This window comes from Erpetoichthys calabaricus, chromosome 6 (genome assembly GCF_900747795.2).
Source record: "Erpetoichthys calabaricus chromosome 6, fErpCal1.3, whole genome shotgun sequence".
Classification (NCBI taxonomy): Eukaryota; Metazoa; Chordata; class Cladistia; order Polypteriformes; family Polypteridae; genus Erpetoichthys; species Erpetoichthys calabaricus.
Window position 1 is genome coordinate 26,003,787 of NC_041399.2, and position 23,748 is coordinate 26,027,534.

The 23,748-nt window shown below is 39.3% G+C and overlaps 1 protein-coding gene across 1 annotated transcript in view; it reads right to left on the bottom strand.

The window, feature by feature from the left end:
• The window catches only part of ctnnd2a (catenin (cadherin-associated protein), delta 2a), a 1,670,075-nt gene that overhangs the window by 704,873 nt on the left and 941,454 nt on the right, over positions 1–23,748 (bottom strand). Inside the window, exons 4-5 of the mRNA XM_051929317.1 lie at positions 22,981–23,015; positions 13,072–13,077 (exon numbers count right to left, since the gene is read on the bottom strand). Of these exons, the coding sequence (XP_051785277.1) occupies positions 13,072–13,077; positions 22,981–23,015 (41 nt within the window). The remainder of the gene's footprint in view (positions 1–13,071; positions 13,078–22,980; positions 23,016–23,748) is intronic.

Here is a 23,748-nt window from a genome sequence, read left to right on the forward strand (position 1 = left end):
TAATGTGCACAAATGCACCCTCCACTCCACACTACTCATACAAATCAATAACCAATACAATAAACCAATCCTCCTCTTCCAGACACGTTGCCACCCTTCCACCCAGCTCAGCTCACTCGTCTAGGGTTTCCTTATAGTCCCCTGACCTGGAAGTGGTTCCATCCCAAACAATCCATAAGTCCTCATCACTTCCGGGTCAGATTAAAAGTCCTTTTCTTCAACCCGGAAGCACGTCATTCTTTACGATCATGTGATCATGATGCACTTCCAGGTTATAGGGCACGTAGCACTCTGTGAGCCTACCTACAGCGGCTCCTGGTGGTCCCCATGGTATCCAGCAGGGTTGTTTATAAAAACTCCAATGTCCATCACACCCTGCTGGAATTTGGGGACCATCCCTGCTGCTGGGAGGGCTCCATCTGGTGGCCTGGAGGTGTGCACCAGAATATTTAGCCGGCCATCCCTCACAACAGAAACTGGAGTTCCCGGTGTTTATATACACACTAGGACAAGTAACAACATTGGAAAACCTTTAAGTGAGACATCTTAAACGTAAAAAATTAATAGACCTCTTCAGGCTGAGATTCATTTAGCAAGAGAGGAGAACAATGTATGGTCAAGATCTTTGGATAAGATGACTGTCCAACAAAGTCTTTTGAAGTTTCTGATGAGTTTTTCAATACAATGTGGGTCTGTCGTCAGGTTGTCTGTGTCAGTGCTGTCGTGGTGAAAAATTGTCACCAGAAGGCTTTTCACCTGAAATGAAGGCTATTAGGACTCAGGATGGGCAAACAGAGTCTATAGCTTTATTGCAATAAAATAACAATAATAATAACATGGACTCAACCCAATACGGCCAAATTGAGCTAAGCCCCAAACAGTTCTGGACTCCAAACTTTTATAGTAATTTCTTATCATTTCAACCTCGCTCATATTAGCTCATTTGCTCTTTTCTCTGACTCCCCTCTGCACTTGCCCAGCCGATACCTCGAGTTCTCATGGGAGCCATTATTATCTCCTGACTTTTCCTACAGCTGGCCTTCGGTATTTCTACTGTCTATTGTTCATTTTTACTTTTTGTTTTGCTCATTTCTATTGGCCTTGGCTGGGCAGAAGTTCCTTCTTCCATATTTGGGCTTTTTCTTATCACTTCCCCTTCCTGGGCTCGCATGTTAGTTTATACTTGGCATCTTAAAGCTAAGCTTTAATTAAAAATAAATATGGCATGTGCTTTTATTTAATCATTGTTTGGCAGTCCTGACCTGCATTAATATCTACACTAAGGCTAATGCTTATATATCTTTCTATATTTATTTATGTTAGTACATGAATACACTAATTTTAGTTTTCATACATGACATCATCTTGACCTAGTATCAATGAGTTTTGCTGTTTCTGCTGATTTACTATTCCAGCTGGCTTCTCATGTGACTACCTTAACCATTTTTCCTGCATTTTTTTACTAGTATCGCTCCTTGTTTACTGGCCTTCAAGGAACAGGTGTTCTCATTTCTCCTTATCCTATCCTCGGGTAGTTTCTGTACGTCATTATTGTCCTGTTCTATTCATCCTTTCCCACACTAGCAATTCTGCTTCAAGCTTAAAAAATAATGCAATATGACTGATTTTTTAGTTAACCATTTGCTTGACGTATCTTATTTGCTTAACATTCTAATTTATGCTTAATCTAATGCTTCAGAAGCTGTTAATTACTTTTATGTCTATTTATGCTAATACTGCTAATACAGTGGAACCTCGAGATAAGAACAGCTCTGTATACGAGAAATTCAAGATACGAGGAAAATATGAGCGAAAAATTCGGATCTAAATACGAGCATTGGCTCGCGTAATGAGCCACGAGCCAGGCTGTGGGTATGCGTGACGCGTTTCCCGATCCACCTCGACTCGGGGATTCACCCAAGCTGATGCTGCCCACCCGTCAGCTCACTCAGTGTTCCTTGTTCTCCCATAGCGTGAGGATCTATGCGTTTGTGCGCTTGTGATTTCATTGTTTTTTTTGCATTTAACATGAAAATAACTATTCCACAATGCCTCTCAAGAAGATTGTTGCCTCAGATAGTGCTGCAAAGAAAAAAAAGGAAGCCATGGCCGTTGAAATTAAGAAAGAAACTACAGTTATATTATTTACCAGTGTTATTTATTAAAGGTAAACTACAGTATATATTATTTATCAGTGTTATTTGTTAGGAAAATTGATTTTTATGTTGATATTTTTGGGGGTGCGGAACGGATTAACTGGATTTCCATTATTTTCAATGGGAAAGTTTGTTCTAGATACGAGAAATTCGCTATACGAGCTCAGTGCTGGAACGAATTAAACTCGTATCTCGAGGTTCCACTGTAAATAAATTTCTATCTTCCATAGTGCGAGAGATGCAAATAATCCTTATATCTGGCTATAAAACTCTTGTCTCTATTTAAGCCATGTTGTAATGTGTTCAGTTTAAGCATGAGTTTGACTTCCCATTCTTTTATCTCTTGCTGTGTTTTGAAGTTGCCCATAAGCCCTGTGACTTTAAAGTCCCTCTCACAGTGGCATTGGCTGTTGGACCGCTATTTTTATTTCTCTTTTTATTTTTATATTATTTTATTATAGAGTCAACCAGCAGGGCGGCCTTGCGGCGCATGTGTATGGGGGCTGTTCTCATCCCTACCATCTTTGCCGTCACTTCCTCTACCTCATCATATCTTAAATCATTCTTGAGACAGATTGAAGACTTAAGTGCCAGCTTAAGTGAAAAATTAAGGAAAATGTACTAAGTAATTGCAACACAAACACTAACTTAATCAGTTTTAACACAAAAAGATGCCGACAAAAGAAGAGAAGAAGCGGGCCGCTAGGATGGGGAAAAGAAGAGCTGCTCAGGAAGCAGCAAGCGCATCAACCTCTGAGCAAACGAATGGTAAACGTACAGAGAAAGAGGATGAAAACTAGGAACGCTCAAGTCAAGTGTATTCACTGCACGTTATTGTGCAGTACGCCGTTACTAGTTATTCAATAAACCACTTTCAGAAAATGCACTCATGAACCAAAACTTAGACACACTCAGACGCAAATAAGCATATGAATTGTAGACGTGCCTCTCATCTTACATTTATATTCAAATCCACAATTAGGAGATATCACATGAAGTTAGCCAATGAATGAGCTGTCATGAGGATGGACTCAATATTAAGGATGATTCCCATGTCGTCATATGCTGTCAAATAACTTGTAGGCATGTAGCTGTTTTTCTGGACTCTCGTTTGCTGACAATGTGTTTCTTTGTTCATTTTCAATCATTATTTTGAATTTTATTATTTTTATTGGTATGCTTGTTGTTGTAAGTATGGCTCCATTTTGTTTCACAGATGCTGCTATTTTTCACGACTGCAGCGATAATCGTTAGTTTTATGCTATGTTTATGAGCTATCAGACAGACGGTAAATACAAGTTTCCTAATCAGAAATTCCACGTGAATGCGCTACAAACTCAGAGCTAACTAAAGTCGATCACTTCAGAGAAAACAAAACTACCCGGATTCTGGGAGTTGTGACATAACACTGACCTTTGACCTTAGTCAATTGTATAAAATATAAAAAATATAATCTGATCAGCCAGAAATGCCATTTTTTATGGTTGAATTGTATTTTGAGCGAAGTGGCACACATTGAATATGTTTACTTTGCTCTTTATTTCCACTAGAAGAAATAAACTTTATCCTAATCGATTTTTATTTGCAGACAAAGTAACAAATCAACAGTGACCTCATGTTTCTCCAAAAAGTCAGTCCAGAAATTAATGTGAATGCGCTGAAGTGAGAAGGTGAAACGTTACAAATCGGACCTCCAGCAACCCTGATAGCATGTGAACGCAGCATCACTGTTCCCATTGCTGGTCTCAAGACACACATGTGACATATGACATTATCGTGGCTTGCCCATATAAGCAAATTCCTTGCTTTTAATACCTCCTTAGTAAATCTAAAAGTTGCTTTAACAGAAGATTTTAGTGTTAGGATTTTATTTTGTTTTTCTGATTATGTCCGTGGTTTCTGTGATTCGATTTTGGTATTTGGTTTCATAGTCTTTTTCTCTGTATACAGACGATCAGCATGCCTTCTGACTCAGTCTTATCCCTTCACTATTTTTATCTAATGCAGCGTTTCTCAACCTTTAAGTGTTTGCGACCTGAGTTTTCATAACAGTTTTAATTGCGCCCCCCCTAATATTTTTTTGAAAGGAGCCCACTAATACCAATTTGCTCTTTTTTAATTAATGATATATAATAGATGCATATTTTATAATACCTACTTAACTTTTATCGACATTTATCTAACTCTATATTTATTTTTCTAGTATCAGAATGTAGTTTAAGTTAATTTGTTTTGGTTTCAATAGATGTATTTTTCATATTTTCGATTCTTGTTTTCTTTTTTTCACATCTTCGCGACCCCCTTTTTGTTACTTCGTACCCCCCTAGGGGGCCCCACCCCACAGTTTGAGAACCACTGATCTAATGGACCATTTCTAAAACACTAAGGACACCCCCAATCTAAAAATGTGCTCTTAACAGCATTACAATCTCCCAAGACATAGCAATGTACAGTTAGCATCCTGTAAAGTGACATTATCAGCACATAAGGAAGCACAAACACCAAAACATCAACAGGGGAAAAAGGATTTTTTATTTTTCCCCCCACCATCAATGTCCTGCTTTTCCAATTATTCTCCTTAGATCCTCGCAATAAAAAGCACAAACCTCAGTGCATTTACTATATTGAATTTATCATCATTTATCATCTTAGCCACAATAGATCTCTCATGGATTTCATGCTACAGGTGACCACATGACACAACTTTAGCCCGTTTTCCTCTGTATCTCTGGGGCTGGAGAAGTGCTCTGATAGTGAAGTGCTGTTTTTCAAGAAGCTAAATCTGTCATTGTATGGTGTTATATTTTTGTCTACACTTTAGCACTGTGATGGTATATTGTCTGTGATCTTTAGGAGATAGTTATTACAGGCAGTTTCACATTTCTCCCTATATATGGCCAAGTGGATAAAGCAAGTTCTTATGAGCTGGAACTCAAAGCATTTGTTCTGGGTAAGCTACTTTTATGGAATTTTAGATTATCATTTACGTCATAATTTAAATATTTATCCAATGATGTGGTTCTTTAATTCTTTTTTCCCTGTTTTCTTGTTATTTTTGGGGACTTTTGACCTTTACATATTAGGTTTTGGATTTCCTATAATTGTTATCAGTAAAAATGCATTTAACTTACTTGTTTTCAACACCATTTTGTTTATCACAGGCATCGCCATTGTAATGAACGATTGTGGCCAGGGTGTCAACCCAGAAGTGCACATTTGTTCACATCACAGATCTGTGGGTATACACATCACAACGAGCACCTACTATTTATTCAACTTTGTGGAGAAAAACAAAGAGATTAGCGTGTGTTTATGTTGTGAGAGTATTCTTGATTAATATTTCTAGTGCAACGAAACTTAAATACAATTTAGGGCTGTGCCTTTGGTTTTGCAGATTGGGTTACTGACTTCCTTCTTATAAATCTTGTCAGTTTCTCCAATTGATTTATTTATTTTTGTTCCTCATTTAACTTAAACGTACAAATGTGTCTCCTGTGTCTCCATATAAAAGTTAAGATCCCAGACTGTATAAACTCAAAGTATTGTTTTTCAGGGTCAGGCTAGACTAGACAGAGATATTAATCCCAGTTTACATACCGTCAGACTGCCGCATTATTAAAATATTCAACAGATAAACCAAAACTACAAGAGTCACTTTGATTAGACATCAACTGCTTTGGTTAGATTTATTTTCATTACCACACTGATTTGTACTCAAATACACAGCTACATGGTAATCAGCCATTTTGACTGCATCTCCTTTAAAAACAGTACTTTATAACACCAATACAATTACACCTTACAAGCAGATTAACAAGCTACTCAAGTAAAAAGAGACACAAAAGACAAATCCCTATTTTATTTTAAAAAATTGCTTTCTATTACACAGAAATATAATATTACTGTCATTTTAGCCTTCAACATACTGTTGAAATGTAAAATAAAATGAAAGGTTGCCAGTTAAGCTACTGAAATAAACATCATTCAGAAATGGTCAAAAATGTTACTCTTTATGGCAGCTGAGACACATTTCCTTTAAACCTGATGCCAAATTACAAGAACTACTGCAGTAAGCTATACGCTAGAGTCAGTTACATGTGTACGGATGGACTGGGACCCAATTCAGACTTCAATGGATAACATTAAGATTATGTGCATAAAGTTTTACCACAGGGAGTAAACACACTTGGAGTAATAAGGAGGGGCACATCAAGAAAACTGACTTTATTACAGATGAAGGACAACTGGGAGTTCTAATGGACTCATCAATGTCCACTAATAGAAGACAGCACTTATGAGGCCATACCTGGAATGATGATTATTTAGACAGACCGTCAGACAGACAGACAGACAGACAGAAAGACAGACAGACAGACAGACAGACAGACAGACAGACAGACAGACAGACAGACAGATAGATAGATAGATAGATAGATAGATAGATAGATAGATAGATAGATAGATAGATAGATGCTAGTAATACTTTCTTGATTATAAAGGAAATGTCTAATGCTGGGGTCCTGAAGGGCCGCCGTGGCTGCAGGTTTTCATTCTAACCCTTTTCTTAATGAGTGACCTGTTTTTGTTGCTAATTAACGTCTTTGAATTCATTTTAATTGACTTGCTCTTGAAGATTCAGACTCCTTAATTGTTTCTTTTTCCTTAATTAGCTTCCAAATAATAGTGAGATACAAAATAAGCCAAAACATGACCAGCAAACTGTGACTATCATACAATTATCTGAAAATAAAGAAAGATGAAGGTCTCGGGAATGTTGATCTGCTCAGTTCCTCAAAACATTTTAATTGAGCTCTTAGAAAAGAGAAAAATCAACAATTTTGGAAATGTATGCCATTGCACCATGAGAGCAGCAATAAGCCACGGAATTAAAGAACGGGTTTAATTAACAAGAAGACTCAGATCCTAATTAAGCAACTGGTTGGAGTGAAATTGGTTGGAGTTTGAGGCCCTGAGTTTGTTGGTCTTCTGTTGGCTCACTCACGTCACATTTCATTTCTGTTTAAGGAAAGACATGAAGCAATTCAGAGGAACGATGAAGAAATTCAGGTAAACAAATCTTAAAAAACAAGTCAATTAAAATTTATTCAAAAGAAGTTAATTAGGAGCAAAAACAGGTCATTAATTAATAAAAGGGTTAGACTAAAAACCTGCCGCCATTGCACCCCTCCAGGACCGGAGTTTGAGACCCCTGGTCTAATGTCTACATCAGATCATCAGTGACGGTGACTCCCTGCTTCCTTTAGCCTACAGCCTTGCTGACATTAAGGGGGGAGATTGTTGCCCTGGTAAACCTCTTCTCTGTAAGACATTTTGTCATTGAAAGAGTTATACTTTATTAATCCCAGAGGACCGTTTGGGGATCAGAATGCAGGGTAAGCCATTGCAATGCACCCTGGAGCAATTTTCAGGTAAAGAACCTTACTCAAGGCCCCAACAGAGTAGGATCCTTTCTAGCAGTAACAGGATTTGAATCGGCAAACTTCCAGATACCAGTGCAGATCCTTAGCCTCACAGCCACCAGCCTGCCTCATTGTTAGCGTCGTCATCAAGTTTAATGACGGGGTTAGAACTGAGATCAGCCACAAGGAGTACAGAAGGGGGCTCACACACTAGCCTGTGGAGTGCCTTTGATGAATATCGGTGTGGAGAAGTTCGAGTTGTCAGTCACAATATTTTGGGGTCTGCCAGTTTGGAAGTTCCATACCAAGTTGCAGAGGGTTTATTTACTGGACTAAACAAGATTATTTGCAACCGGTATGCAGTTACTCATTCTTATGTTATGACATGAAATTTTTTTGCCTCACATTTTGAGCCATGAATGAATAAATTATATTAAATTCATATGATTTAAAATGGGACTATACACTTTATTGTGTAAAGGACTTTTTTCTTTAAAAATTTAAAGGTAAATGCTCTCATCACTGCTGTACTTTACTCCTGGACTTGTAAACTATTTTCTTAAAATATGCTATTATAAAATAAACACGATTTTTCTTTTTATTTTAATTGAATTTGTGCACCTAGAAGGCTGCTGCCCCTAGGCAAGTGCCCACATTACCTTGCCTTAGGGGAAATCCAATCCTGCTTTCTGGTTAAATATTCTGTCTACGTCAGTAGGGGCGATCAGACCTGATTTGAAGCTGTTGTTATGTTTAAGGGATTTTTACTTTGAAAAGTTACATGTTTTGCACATTAATCAGCAAATCCTTTACATAAAGTTTTAGTGATCAGCAGCAGATTTCCTCACCAGAGTTTGTCGACATGAAAGGCAAGCTGTTTAAGAATGCAGTATATTTAGAGGAAGTAAAAACTCATAATTTTATTTATTTTCAAACCTTCAGTTCATAATTTATTTTGGTTTATATCTCATTAAAATATAATTCTGTTTATTAATAAGTATCCATCATCTGCACCTGCTTATATTAAAATTTTACTTGTATAGAGCGTTTATATTTTTTGTTATTTACTTTCCCTCGCTCTTTTGTCTATTTCATGTTGATATTTTTCATGTGTTGGTCATTTTTGCCCTCACTAATTTGTAATAAGGGTCATCAGGTTGGATTTGACCAGTCAAAAATATTCAAACCCCTTCAGTTGTTTCATATTTTGTTATGTTTCAGCCTTGAGCTAAAATCATTATACCGTATTTACGCATGTACCACACGCACATTTTTTCCCGAAAATTAGCATTAGCACCTCTTTGTTGTATCTTATTAATGACAATTAAAAACGAGCAGAGATACACCCAGGCAAACGACACTGAATCGTGAAAGGCTGCAATTATTTTAGCGTTAGGCCCACTAATTAGAAAACAATGGACTAATTAAAAAATTAGGACACCCAGAAAAACAGAATGAAAATCAAGATGAAAATATTGTTAAAAAGAAAAAAAATTACATTATTCCCATATAACTGCTTAGTACATTTAATTTTTTTTTTTTTTACTAAACTTAGTTTTCTAATTTCTATATTGCTCCCAAAACACAGAATCTGGGCAATAACAGCTCACTTAACTAGCCCAGGATTCCAATTAAAAACATAAGCAGGTTGGAACAAAAAGCCGCAGCCACAGGCGGTCCCCAGGACAGATGTTGAGAACCCCTGCTCTAGAGCAATATGAATAGATGCAACACTGTATCTTAGCCCAGATGCAAAATATGATACTATAAATGTAAGATAATTCGTTAAAAAATAATTAAACATGGGGATGAGCTTATACATAGCACAAAATAAACTACATAGCATTCACATTAACACTTTGAGGGCTGAATATTTTTTCCAAAAAACACAGTTTTCTGAAAACACATAAAGCAATGGTTTAACACTGGAATCAACATAAAACGCCTGTTGCTGCATGCTGTGCCCTCCAGTTGGCTAGGAATGTGCAGCAGGCGGTCACGGTTGCAGTGCATCACAATCTGGTTTGTACCTCTTGTCACTGTAAGTGACGGACCTCCAAGGCGAACGTTGCCGTAGGTGTGTCAGATACATGAACCTGTTCGGCACCTCAATCAACTGGGGACAGATCAGCTGATGCTGGTTGCTCATATTTGTTTTCGATCACTTTCAACATCAAAATCAATCCAATTCAGTGATAATATACAAAACATCATCCACGGAGTATTTTGCTTTACACATTCGCTTCGATCTCTCACCAGATGTCGATGCCATTTTTGCCCTTCTTTGCTCCTCTCTACTCACATGAGCGCAGGGAATCTCGGTCAAACCAATGACGCTAACTTTCCTTCTAGCAAAGAGAGTCTAACTAAAACATATTGGTGGGTTTTGTTACCGTTTACAGTTGATTACCACCATCAACTCCTCCTTTTGACAAAAGTCAACATCTGCTCTGAAAGAGTTAAGAATGAATTCACCACACACATGAAAAATCTGGAAAGTATGACCACATGACTTCAGCGCTTAAGTCGTTACACAGGCTTCCAGTTAAGCTTAGAGCTGAGTTCAAAATCCTTCTTCCTACATACAAAGGTTTAAAAGGCCAAGGTCCTGGTTACCGACCTGAATTTATTATCACATAAAAACCAGAGAGTGTGTTAATATCTTAAGATGCAAGCCTCCTAAAGATTCCAAAATTGAATCAAAAGACAGTAGGAGTTTGAGTTTTTAGGCTAGAGGGCAACAACGCTGAGGAATGATCTGCTTGTATAAGAGATCTGCTTTTAAATCCAGGCTGAAGACTTACTATGTTAGTCTAGTACACCCTGATTAGAGCTGCTGATGAGCTGTATATACATAGCATCTATGTTTATTAGTCATTTGTATTATACAGTACATAAGTATAACTAAAATAACATTTATAAACTGTTACTAACCCTTCTCTATTCTGTTTCACATCTCAGTGTGCTGTTGTAGCACTTGGTGCCACTGTTGTACTGCCATCCTGTATTCCTGCTCATGGGAAAGACACAGGAGATACTGGAAACCCTGGAGTCATCAGATGGTAAGATTCTGCCACCATGTGAGGCAGCCCAGCACAGACTTATAGTGTAGAATGCCCAGGAGGGCTTGGTTAGTCAGTTGTCTGAGGTCTCTAGAATTTGTCTGACTTTGTCTTTGACTTTCTCCTCTTACAATTGACTGCGGACCTCCCAGAGGTTTATTTTCTCCCAGAGCTTTAGTCTTCTTCTCCTCAGATGTTAAATGGCCATAGTTGAACAATGAATTAATGGGCAGATACTGGAGGGATACATTTATCTTAATCAATTGCAAACTACTTACTGCTTAATTAAATCTGTGTACTCATTAGGTAAGTAGCAACTTGTAAAGTTTGTATTTTCATTTTACTTAAGGACTTGTCACAGTGCTTTATGCTGGCACTCAGTAAAGAGCGCAATACAAAAGTAAACTGAAGTGAATTGAATTGATCAGTTAAAGTTACTAGGGGTCTTACATGTAACAAAAGTTTGACATTTAGGTTGGTGGGAAGCAAACAAACTAAATAAAAAAAATTTAGAGTCACAATTGTGCTTCTAGATATTTACATCACATCAAAGTCAAACACCATTTTTTTTTAGTTTGTTTGTCTGCTTATGGTAATTTGGCCAAAATTAACATCTATTTTTTGTAACAAGTTGTAAAATTGATGCATTGTATTATTTTGAAAGTTGGAGCATTTTCATTTTTTATCTATTTACAGACAGATAGCACATTATTGCCTCCGCTGCTGTATCAGATGTGTAAAAGAGGAAAAGTTGCAACGACTTCTCTCAAGCTAAATCTGAGAGAGCAAATGTATCAGTAATTAGAGTCCCAAAGAATATTTCTCAGTTTTAAGCATACAGGAATATGCAAGACAGAGTTTCTTAGGATGGCATGGAATTCATTATTTTGTTTGTTAGTTATTAACTTTTTACATTAGCTGTGGACTTAAAATGCTTTCAAGGAAAAGAAATCCCCTTTATTTGTGATGTATTTGAATAACATAGCGTGCATCCATAAGGGTCGACCAGGCTGCCCTCGGCCACCCTATTAACTCTGCGCATTGGCCTGCAGTTTTCTGAAAGTTGCCACGTTGCGCTAAGTTACACTCAATAAATTGCAAAGATTTGAAAATTACTGTGTGGTATCCAGAAGGAATAGAAATTTTTAGTGAATTTGAGCACCCGACCAAAACGGTCAATTATTTTCTGAGCCTGTTTATTCCACAACGTGGCCTCGGGCAGAACTGGAGCCTATCCTGGGAACAATTGTCATAAGGCATGAAACAGTGCATAAAACCAAGAGAGAAATCTGATGAAAGACATCACCAAAGCATGAACAACATTCACTCCAGGGCAGAATTTTGGAACATCTATCATATATTGTCCACCCATCCATCCAATATCCAACCAACTATATCCAAACTTCAGGGTCATGGGGGTCTGCTGGAGCCAATCCCAGCCAGTACAGGGTGCAAGGCAAGAAAAAAAACCCTGGGCAGGGCACCAGCACACCGCAGGGCACACACACTAGGAACAATTTAGACTGCCAGTCCACCTAACCTGCATGTCTTTGGACTGTGGGAGGAAACCGGAGCACCCAGAGGAAACCCACGCAGACACGGGGAGAACATGCAAACTCCACGCAGGGAGGACCCGGGAAGCGAACGCAGGTCTCCTAACTGCGAGGCAGGAGCGCTACCACTGCGCCACCGTGCCGCCCACCATATACTGTTTACACAGAAATAGTTTACAAGAGAAGTAATAAGAAGTGCCCTCTGTTCATGTGTAAAGTGGATTTACAATGTATTCAGACCCCTTCACTTTCTGCACACTTTATGGCGCTGTAGATTCAATTTTAAATAAATAAATTTGCCATTTTGATCATTAATCTATGCTTAATTACCCATTATGACAAAGTGAAAACATGTTGTTAGAAAGGTTTACACATATTTTAATTTAAAAAGTGAAATCTCTCCTTCATAGAAGTATTCAGACCCTTTGCTAAGACACTCCAAATTTCTCTCATGTGCATCCTGTTTGCTTTAATTCAACCTGAGATGTGTCTAGAACGTGACTGATGTTCACTTGTGACAAACTAAAGTCAATGGACATTGTTTAGAAAGACTCACACTTGTGTATATAAGACCCTCAACTGACAAAAACCGAACCATGAAGTCCATGGAACTCTCTGTAGACCACTGCAATTAAGTTATTGTGAGGCATAGATCAGGGTAAGGAGATAAAACCATTTGTAAAGCTTTGAGTGTTTCTAGGAGCACAGTGGCCATAATAATTGTGAAATGGGAGACGCTTGGAACCACCAGGACTCTTCCTGGCCAAACTGAGTAAATGTGCAAGAAGGGCCTTTGTCAAAGAGGTGACAAGAACCCAATGGTCTCTCTAACAGAGCTTTAGAAGTCCTCTGCTAAGATGGGAGAACCTGTCAGGTGGATGGCCATCTCAGAAGCTCTCCATCAATCAGGTGTTTATTTTAGACTGGCTAGACAAAAGCCACTCGTGAGAAAAAAAGTCTGCTTGGACTCTGAGAACCTGAGGAAAAAGATTCTCTGGTCTGACAAGACAAGAAATTGAACCTTTTGGAGGAAACTCCAAGCACTTCATCTGGGGAGGACATGACACTGCTCATTACCTGCCTAATACAGTATATTCTCATGTTGGTTGCAGCATCATACTATTGGGGTGCTTCTCGGCAGCAGGGACAGAGAGACTGGTCAGAATTAAGGAAGGGATGAATGCTGTTAAATACAGAGAGGTCCTTGAAGAAAGTCTCCAGAGTGCACACCACCTTGGACTGGGGTAACGGTTCACCCTTCAGCATGACAATCATCCAAAGCATACTGTACAGTTATGACAATGGTAGAATGGCCCAAACTTAAACACCATACATCATCTGTGAAGAAACATGAAGATGACAGTTTTACAGATGCTTCCCAATTATTCTAACAGAGCTTGAAAGTATAAATCCAGGTGTGCAAAACTTGTAAAGTATTACCCCTTAGGACTCTAAGCTGTTATTACTGCTAAAGGGACTTCTACAAAATACTGCAGTAAGGATCTGAATACTGACATGAAAGGGAGATTTGCAGGTTTTGATTTTTAATAAACTTGCAAAACCTTTCTGTAAGCATGTTATCACTTTGTTATTGTGGGTTATTGAGTGTAGATTGAGGGGCAAAAATGTCAAAGTGATCCATTCAAAATTAAATCTATAATACAATAAGGTGTGCAGTAAGTGAAGGGGTCTGGATGTTTATTGAATCTCTGTACACATCTACTACTATAACTGTTTATCAATTCCCTTCTGATCCTGCTTATATCAGCTGATGGTCATGGGAAGGCTAAACCCTTTCCCAATAACAAAAATGTGACCATCTGTTGGGGTCAATATGATCAATTATTTTAAAATTAGTTTTTTGTAATTTATTGAAACTTATACAGGAATGTTATAAATATTATTTTTTTTGCTGAATATGTTTTATTCTACATCTTATATAGGATGACTTTCTTGAAGTTAAGGTTCTGAATCCTCACTTAGAAACTGAAAGCTTTAATAAAGGTGCAAGAACGGAATTCTACAATGCAGCCTTTATAAAATCAAAATTCCAGCAGAATTGACGGATGTGCACTATATTTATCATTTGAACTTCATCACAGACTCCTTTGATCTCCAGCTCTATTCCGTGCACATGTGTTGAGTTTGCAGAATGCTGTACCACTGCCTCAAGTTAAAATGCAGATCTCAAAAATCAAAAAGAATAATTACTCACTAAAAAGACAGTTTACAAAATTCATTTTATAATTTAAAAACAAATGTATTACAGTAATCCCTCCTCCATCGTGGGGGTTGCGTTCCAGAGCCACCCGTGAAATAAGAAAATCCGCGAAGTAGAAACCATATGTTTATATGGTTATTTTTTATATTGTCATGCTTGGGTCACAGATTTGCGCAGAAACACAGGAGGTTGTAGTGAGACATGAACGTTATTCAAACACTGCAAACAAACATTTGTCTCTTTTTCAAAAGTTTAAACTGTGCTCCATGACAAGACAGAGATGACAGTTCCGTCTCACAATTAAAAGAATGCAAACATATTTTCCTCTTCAAAGGAGTGCGCGTCAGGAGCAGAGTCTGTCAGAGAGAGAGAGAGGAAAGCAAACAAATCAATAGGGCTGTTTGCTTTTAAGTATTCGAAGCACCGCGGCACAAAGCTGTTGAAGGCGGCAGCTCACACCCCCTCCGTCAGGAGCAGGGAGAGAGAGAGAGAGAGAGAGAGTTTGTTTTTCAAGCACAAATCAATACGTGCCCTTCGAGCTTTTAAGTATGCAAAGCACCGTGCAGCATGTCGTTTCAGGAAGCAGCTGCACAAAAGAGAGAAACGTGAAGATAATCTTTCAGCATTTTTAGACGAGCGTCCGTATCGTCTAGGTGTGCGAACAGCCCCCCTGCTCAATCCCCCTACGTCAGGATCAGAGAAAGTCCATGCAAGAGAAAGAGAAAAGTAAGCTGGGTAGCTTCTCAGCCATCTGCCAATAGCATCCCTTGTATGAAATCAACTGGGCAAACCAACTGAGGAAGCATGTACCAGAAATTAAAAGACCCATTGTCCACAGAAACCCGCGAAGCAGCGAAAAATCCGCGATATATATTTAAATATGCTTACATATAAAATCCGCGATGGAGTGAAGCCACGAAAGGCGAAGCGCGATATAGCGAGGGATTACTGTATACGTTTTTTGATTGTATATCTATTATATTGTTATGTTTGTTTTATAAACTAATGTCAAATAAACAGTGTATTTTGAGAGAAGCTTTTATTTTAAAGGATATGACAAGTGGCATGAATTCAGTATACTGTAGATATACTGTACAGTATATATATACTAGCTGCCCCCCGCTGCTCCGCCCACGTAGTAGTGAAACAGGGCAAACTTTAAAAATCAATAATAAAACAAATATGCCATTCAGGCCAAGTGGATGGTAGGTACGCTCCAATGTCAAACGTTGGCACTGTATCTGATCGTGTTCAACTCTGACAGGAGAGTGTCCCCCCATGGGGAGAAAAGCACATGGCCGTGATATCTCTGGCAATCAGCAGCTACCCTCTAAAACACACGTAGTGCCGATCTGTCTCTCAACAACGTCTAATGTTACTCCTTAACAATCTGTAGATGATAATGTCTGCTGAACAAACAGGAATCGCTAGCTAAGCGAAGGCACACTGGCAAGAGGTAGAACATTTCAAATGGAGGCTGGCGTGTGAGTGAGGAGGCCCCAGCCTCTGACTTGGATTCAAGCAAATTATAGAAAAAAACACAATCTAAATCCATTAAGTAGCACTCTTGTGGAAAGCAGACAGACATACTGTACTGATGTTGGATTTTATATATACTGTATATATATATATTTTTTTTAAAATATAATATAATAAATCCATCCATCCATTGTCCAACCCGCTGAATTCGAACACAGGGTCACGGGGGTCTGCTGGAGCCAATCCCAGCCAACACAGGGCACAAGGCAGGAACCAATCCTGGGCAGGGTGCCAACCCACTGCAGGACACACACAAACACACCCACACACCAAGCATACACTAGGGCCAATTTAGAATCGCCAATCCACCATGTCTTTGGACTATGGGAGGAAACTGGAGCGCCCGGAGGAAACCCACGCAGACACGGGGAGAACATGCAAACTCCACGCAGGGTGGGCCCAGGAAGCGAACCCAGGTCCCCAGGTCTCCCAACTGCGAGGCAGCAGCGCTACCCACTGCACCACCGTGCCGCCCAAATAAATATTATTATAAATATAATAAATATAAAATATAAATTGTATATATATATTGTGACGGATGGCTGGGGCCCATGCCTGGCTGGGATGCCCCTTCACCACATCTGCCAGGGGGACAAGGGTGGGAAGCCCAGTATCTCCCCCTGGACGCTAGATGACAGCCTCCCTGGGTTGCAGTGGTGCATCGGACTCCCCCAGGGCTTCATGGGGATTGGAGTTCTGTGCAGCTCTGTGGGGTTCTGCAGTCGCCGCCAGGGGGTGCTGCAACAGGAGCGGCTGTGCCCTTTTGGGCACTGGTTTCGCCTTACCCGGAAGTGCAGCCAGATGTCGATAATCAACCACCTGGAGCAGTTCCGGGTACCCAATAAAAGGGAGCCAGCGACCACCATTCGGAGGCCAGAGTCGGGTGGAGGTGGACAAAGTTTGCTGAGGAGGAGTGGTGGTGGAAGAGAGGAGAGAAAGAGTGCTTGGTGTACTGTGCTTTATTTGGGACTGTGTTGTGGCTGGAGGGATTACGGGGAAGACATGCCCCACAGGTGAAGAACATAAAGGTTTCTTGGCTTTTAGATGTGCCTTCCGTGTCAAGTCTGTGTCAGGTCAAGCACAATATAGCTCCTTTTTTACTATACATATATATATATGTATATACTGTACATATATATATATAGTGACATAAGGCCAGGGCCATTATCTGGCCAGGACACCAGCTCAATGGAAGAATCGGAGGAGAGGGCATTCACAACCCTTTACTAGAGAGCAGCCCCCTGGATGGCTGTGGCACCATGGATTCCCCCAGGGCATGCTGGGAGCTGAAATTTGATGCAGCCCTGTTGGGTTCCATGGGGGCTGCTAGTGGGAGCTGTGGAGATGGCAGAGCCCTGCTATGTGGGGCTTTTACCTCACCTTGGAATGATTCCAGACCTTGCTCACGAGCCACCTGGAGCCACCTGGAGCTCTCCCAGGTGCAGCATAAAAGGAGATGCCTGTCTTCCTTTGAGCCAGATTCAGGAGGAAAACGGACGAAATTTGATTGTGGAGGAGTGGAGGCAGTATGAGAAAGAGATGAAAGAAAGTGCTGTGGAACTGTACGTTGGTGCTTTATACTGTGTGGGGAGCGAGAGAAAAGCACCTCTCCACTTGTAAATAAAACATGTGGTGTGCTGCACTTGTCCCTAGTGTCTGTCTGTGTCGGGGTTGGGGTGGGTGGAGCGCCCCGTGGTGATTTACAATATTATATATATCTATCTATTATATAAAGGAATCTTGGGTCGAGACGTGATCCTCTTGGAGAGACACTTTGACGTCACGCGAGACTAGACTAGACTAGACTAACCTTAGGAAGCAAGACCCATGAGACGGTGACTTTTGCATGTCACGCCCTTCTTACAAAAAATTTAAAACAAGTTCACGGACATCTAACCTCACAGTTGTTGGAATGCTTTTGGCAGACACACTTCATGTGCTCCCAGTTCTTAAAAATGTTATATGTTCTAGATGGCACATGAACTACTAAGCGAAGAAGAAAGAGCAGAGCGCTGAAAAGAGACATGAAAATGTTGGAGGAAAAGAAGGCAAAAAAGGATACACAAGAGAACAATAATAATGTATGTGCAAACTCAGAAAATAAGGAAAATAATAACCAGCCCGGATGAACTGAATTTGAAAAGCTCTAGGTCCAATCGGGGTCAGAAACAAAAGACTTCATAATGATGTTCAAAAACATTGGCGCGATACTCATGCAGAGCAGGTTAGAGATTATGAAAGAAGTGGAATTCGAAAGGCTCAAAAAAACGTTGGTGCGATACACATGCAGAGCAAGTTAAAGAATATGAAAGTAGTAAAATTCAAAAGTATCAAAAAAAAAGATAGTAAAGATCGCATTAGCACAAACAAATGGAAATTATTACTCTGCAAAATAACGGAACAGCAAAAAGAGATTGAATATATGGACATAGGTGATATGTCAGAAGTATGTAGATATTGTAAGGCTTTAAAGTTTAAGTCGGAGACTAGTAGATCGTCTAGTTCCTGTTGCCAACAGGGAAAAGTAGTATTGCCTCCCAATGAAGAGGCGTATCCACGAGAATTAGAAGATTTGTTGTTTGGTAAAAGTGAAATCCACAAACACTACAGGCAAAATATCTGAGTCTACAATAATCTTTTCATGTTCACATCAGTCCTGCGGTGGGTTGGCACCCTGCCCGGGATTGGTTCCCTGCCTTGTGCCCTGTGTTGGCTGGGATTGGCTCCAGCAGACCCCCGTGACCCTGTGTTCGGATTCAGAGGGTTGGAAAATGAATGGATGGATGGATGTTCACATCAATCAATGCTCAAAACATACATTTACATGATTCAGGACCATATGCTATGAGAATCTGTGGTCCCGCAACAATTAAAGCTATGACAAGTTTAATTTCGAATACACCACAATTCGGGCAGGTGTATATTTATGGTAATGGAGAAGCGATGCAACATAGAATAGAAACGGTGTTCGGTCAAATCAGAGCATACATTTACACAATCGAATTTCAAAAACTGGGTTTAGCTCACATGTATTTATTGGTTATTTTACAAAACAAATTATTAACTGCTGATGATGTAGATCACTTTGTCTGTGCTGAAATTTCAAACAGAGAAACCTTTCCTGAATTATGGTACAAAGTCATTAAACACATGTCTCACTGACCTCATTTAAAAGATTCAGCATGTTGGGACTCAAAATGGAAAATGTATTAAAAGAAATTTCCTAAAGCATTTGTTCGATCAACAGATAAGACTAAGGCTGGCTTTCCAGATTATCACCGAAGAGATAAACTGTATAAACACAATATAACTTGTCCCCCACACAAAATATCAAACAAATAGTCTAATAAATTCAAAAACAGACCTTTACCCCTCTTACTTCATCACTACAGTTTACTTCTCCTACTATGTACAAAAGTCCAAACAAATGTTAGAATTAATGCAAATATCTACCCCATTATTACTCCCACATTACATTCTTCCTACTCTGCACACAAATGTAACGTATCAAAATGACCTCTGCTCACCCACCTCATCTGATTATACTCCTCTTACTGCACACATATTATCAAGCAACCTTTTGAATTATTAGGTATGACACCATCAACACTTCTAAAGCAACACTGCACATACAGTACATAGTTCATCCTACTACACTAATCATTTTAAATAATATTTAATCATGAATTATATCCTAATTTTCAATTTCCCTTTATTAATAATTCAGAACATAGATAGATAGATAGATAGATAGATAGATAGATAGATAGATAGATAGATAGATAGATAGATAGATAGATAGATAGATAGATAGATAGATAGATAGATAGATAGATACTTTATTAATCCCAAGGGGAAATTCACATCCTGTTATTTTCTTTAATGGCAGTTTTTCCTCACCTACTCTGATCTTTCCTCCTTTCATTTATCCTGGCTTTCTTCCCTCCTTTATTAATCTGAAGGGAAATCATAGAGTTATAGCAGCAGACAAAAAAAGGCACAAAAATACATGCAAGGTCTGTCTGGAAAGTACCACGCCATGCAATATGAAAAACAGATGCATTTATTGAAGAGAATACAAGATACAAGAAACACTGCAAACAATGATATGTGGTGGATGGCCGGGACCCTGTTGGGATCCATGGGTGCTGCCAGGGGGTGCTACAGCTGTTCCTGAGCCCGTATACACCCGGAAGTGCTGCCGGAAGTAGGTCATCAAGCATCTGGAGCACTTCCAGGTAGCGTATAAAAGGAGCCAGCAGACGCTACTCGGAGAGCCAGAGTTGGGAGTTGGGAGACAAAGCTTGCTGAGGAGGAGTGGAGCAGAAAGAAAAGAGAGAGAAGAAAAACAAAAAGTATTGTGTGGTGCTTGTGCTTAGTTGGGACTGTGTTGTGTCTGTGGGAAATGGTGCATCCTGTGTCTGTCTGTGTTGGGTTCAGTGGCTGCTACGTCCTCTACACTTGTCACAGATGCCCCAGTCCCACTTAAATTAGGTACCTTGGGACCTCTCACAGTTCTCCCAGGATCTCTTCCACTGTTCAAAATCCTTTGTTGGAATCACCATCATCTGCCTTGTCATATTTTCCTGAATCTCATGGAAAGAATCTCTTCCCTTTCAAAGATGATTTTCTTCATCATATTGCATCTCTCAACTGATGAAAAACATTGAGGTAGTAATCCTTATTAACTATTTGGTTTGGAGGAGCCTACTTGTGATGGACAACATCTTCCCAATCAAGAAACACATTTAACACGGTCTTCATTTTTCTCGTACATGTTCAACATTCTCAGGTGTTCTGTTTGTTGCGGGCCTTCCAGAATGTGGATCTTTCAACAGATTTCCAGCCATTTTTGAAGTGTTTGTGCCACACTTTTATTTGTGCCGCACTCATTACATCATCTCTGAAAGCCTTCTGAATCATCTGAATAGTTTCCGCGGATGGATGTTCAAGCTTAACGGAAAATTAGATGCAGATTCATTACTCTGCTCCCTCAGTCATTTTGAATGCGACAACCACACAGTACCCATGCTCACTCAACGGCGTCTAGCGTTCCCACTGACTAGTCCAGTGAAGTCGTCATTGTTCACGTGTGCAGATTCCAGTCCACTCTCCTTGGCTGCCAGGTTATATCGATGCTGCTCAAACGATTCTTGTTATATCAACGATGGATGGACTTTTTCCAGTCAGACCTCATATAACCAGAGTTATAATAATCTGAGGTTTGCTAACAAGGTACAAGTACAAATGTAACGTGAATTACAGTATTATCTATAAGTAGATTAACAAAGCAAATTTATTATCTAAATGTAAAGTGTTTGAATTGCACATACTTATCAGATAGAATTTCACAGTACAGGATGTTAGTCCTTGGCACAGCATATTGCACATCGAGTCATCGTCTGTTAAGATGTCTGCTAAACAAGCTCAGCAGCATTCAGCACACGGGGAACAAAACCACCTTGGCCATGAGGTTAGGGTTACTGAGCCAGATGGCTGATGTTAACAGCAACCTCACATTGCACATCTTGGAGCAGTGCAGTTCCCCCAGTTTGTTCCTAAATATGCTCCTCTGTTTAGCCACAACCTTAATGCAGGGGGTGATAGTCATTGTCCAGGAGAGTAAAGAGTTTCTTGAGGAAATGCTCACTTGAAAACATAATATGCTCCACAGTTCTTGCTGTTATTTAACAGCTTGGTAGCTGAGCATACACATGTGTTGATAAGTGCAGATAATTAACATAATCACTAACCATTTCAAAAAGTTATATTAGGACATGGACTGTGCATGATCCTACATGCAGCTTCAATCATTTGCTTTAATTTAGTTTTATCAGTACAAATCATAAGAACATAAGACATTTAACAAATGAGAGGAGACCTTCTAGCTTGTTTATTTATCTAATAGCTAAGCTGCCCCAAAATCTCATCCAGACACTTCTTAAAGGTTGTCAAGGTTTCTGCTTCAACTACATGACTCTGTAGCTTATTCCAGATTCTCACCCTCCTTTGAGTAAAGAAGTGCTTCCTGGTTTCACTCCTAACTGCACTTCCCTTTAATTCCCACTCGTGCCCTTGAGGATGTGATTCACTGTTAAAGTGAAAGAATTGTGCTGGATCTACTTTATTAATGCCGCTGAGAATTTTGAAGACCTGGATTAGGATCCCAAGCAGTCCCCTGTGCTCAAGACAACACACAATTTAATATAAAGACTTGAAGAAGTGTACCCAGGTTTCTCTCTTCATGTTAATTGTCATCAGTGGCGGCTCGCGTATAGGCACTGTGGAACTGCAGCATCCCCTATTTCCACTAGATATTATCAATAACATTTAATATAATGAGTCCTTTTTTCTTTAATTCTTTCTTTATACTTGTACAATATATAATCCTTAAGCTTAATGTCAGCAGCCATCCCCCAGTTTATGAAAAAGATACAAAAATCTTTGTATGGAACTGTACGATTCACAGTTAAAGCGGCGTGGTGTTTGGCTGTTGTGCGCATGCGCTCATAGGAAGCAGCACACGAGGCTGCAAGGGAGAGACAGCACTGTCACTCCCGCAGTGCCGACCCCTGCTTTCAATGGAGAAGAAATTCCTCAGTTGTCATCCAGAGATCAAGGAGAAAATTATTGATCTTTTCACGCAAATTAAAACAAGAAGAATGGATCTCATTTTTAAATGAATAGATCAAGCTTGAACTATAACAATTTAGGATATAGTAAGTAAGAAATGTTTGATTTTGTTCTTTTAGGATTTTATCAAGTTTCTGAATAAATTTTCTTTTTATACATGTTTGTTTCCATTTACACAATTTTAAAACAAAGGCTAAAAATTTTCTGGAGCAGCACCCCCACTAATTTTAGCTACGAGCCACCACTGATTGTGATAAAGTTTATTCTGGGAAAAGTTTCATCATGTTAGGTGAACTAACGTCTATCTGAAGACACAAACCCTGCAGCACTTCTACACTGGACAAGTGAGTGATGCAAAGTAAAATGTAATAAAAGTAAATGAGAACAAAACATTACCTTGGGTGTTCCAGCGAAATGGCTCTTCTGTTGAACTGTTGTAAAGAAAACAGAAAGAACAAAACATTAGGTCTTTGTGATAATCTGTCTCAGTTTAAGACACATTTAGTCACTTCTGAAGCTGACATATTTGTTTCTTGTGTTACTCAGTTTTAAATGTGTTGAGGCACTTCTGAAGTTGACCCAACACCATATAATCAATTGAACGACTGATTTAATGAATCAATTTATTTCTGTTTTGGGATAATGTGTATTACGCTATAGTAGTAGCATGGCAAAAACAGACTAGACAGTACTCGAAATGTGCATTATACTCATACACAGCATATTGATGCTTTTCTAAATGACTGATGGCAAACATGGACCAGAGCTAAATAACAAATGATCTGTGCGCCTGGTTGCTTTCCTGTTTTGAGAAGCTCAATGATTTTAGTTATTAAAGAATTCATTGATTGTTTTTTTTAAATTGTGAAATATCACTGGCCAGGAAAAAGGGCAGGTGATGGTTTGTACTGAGAATATGAAGTGTCCATGGTTGAGAGGGTGCTTCACTGATACATATGGCATGCTTTCAGATGATTCATCACTATTTTTATCAGTTATTTTAATAATCTTAAGTGGTGCTTCTGCTTTGGGCTAGTATGGAATTTAGAAGATGAGTATATTTTGTACAAATGCTTTAAAACCACTGCATACAGAATTATGCACATAAACACTCATGCACCTTTGTGTACAGGGCTCAGTGCTGTTACTTTACAGCTCTCATTT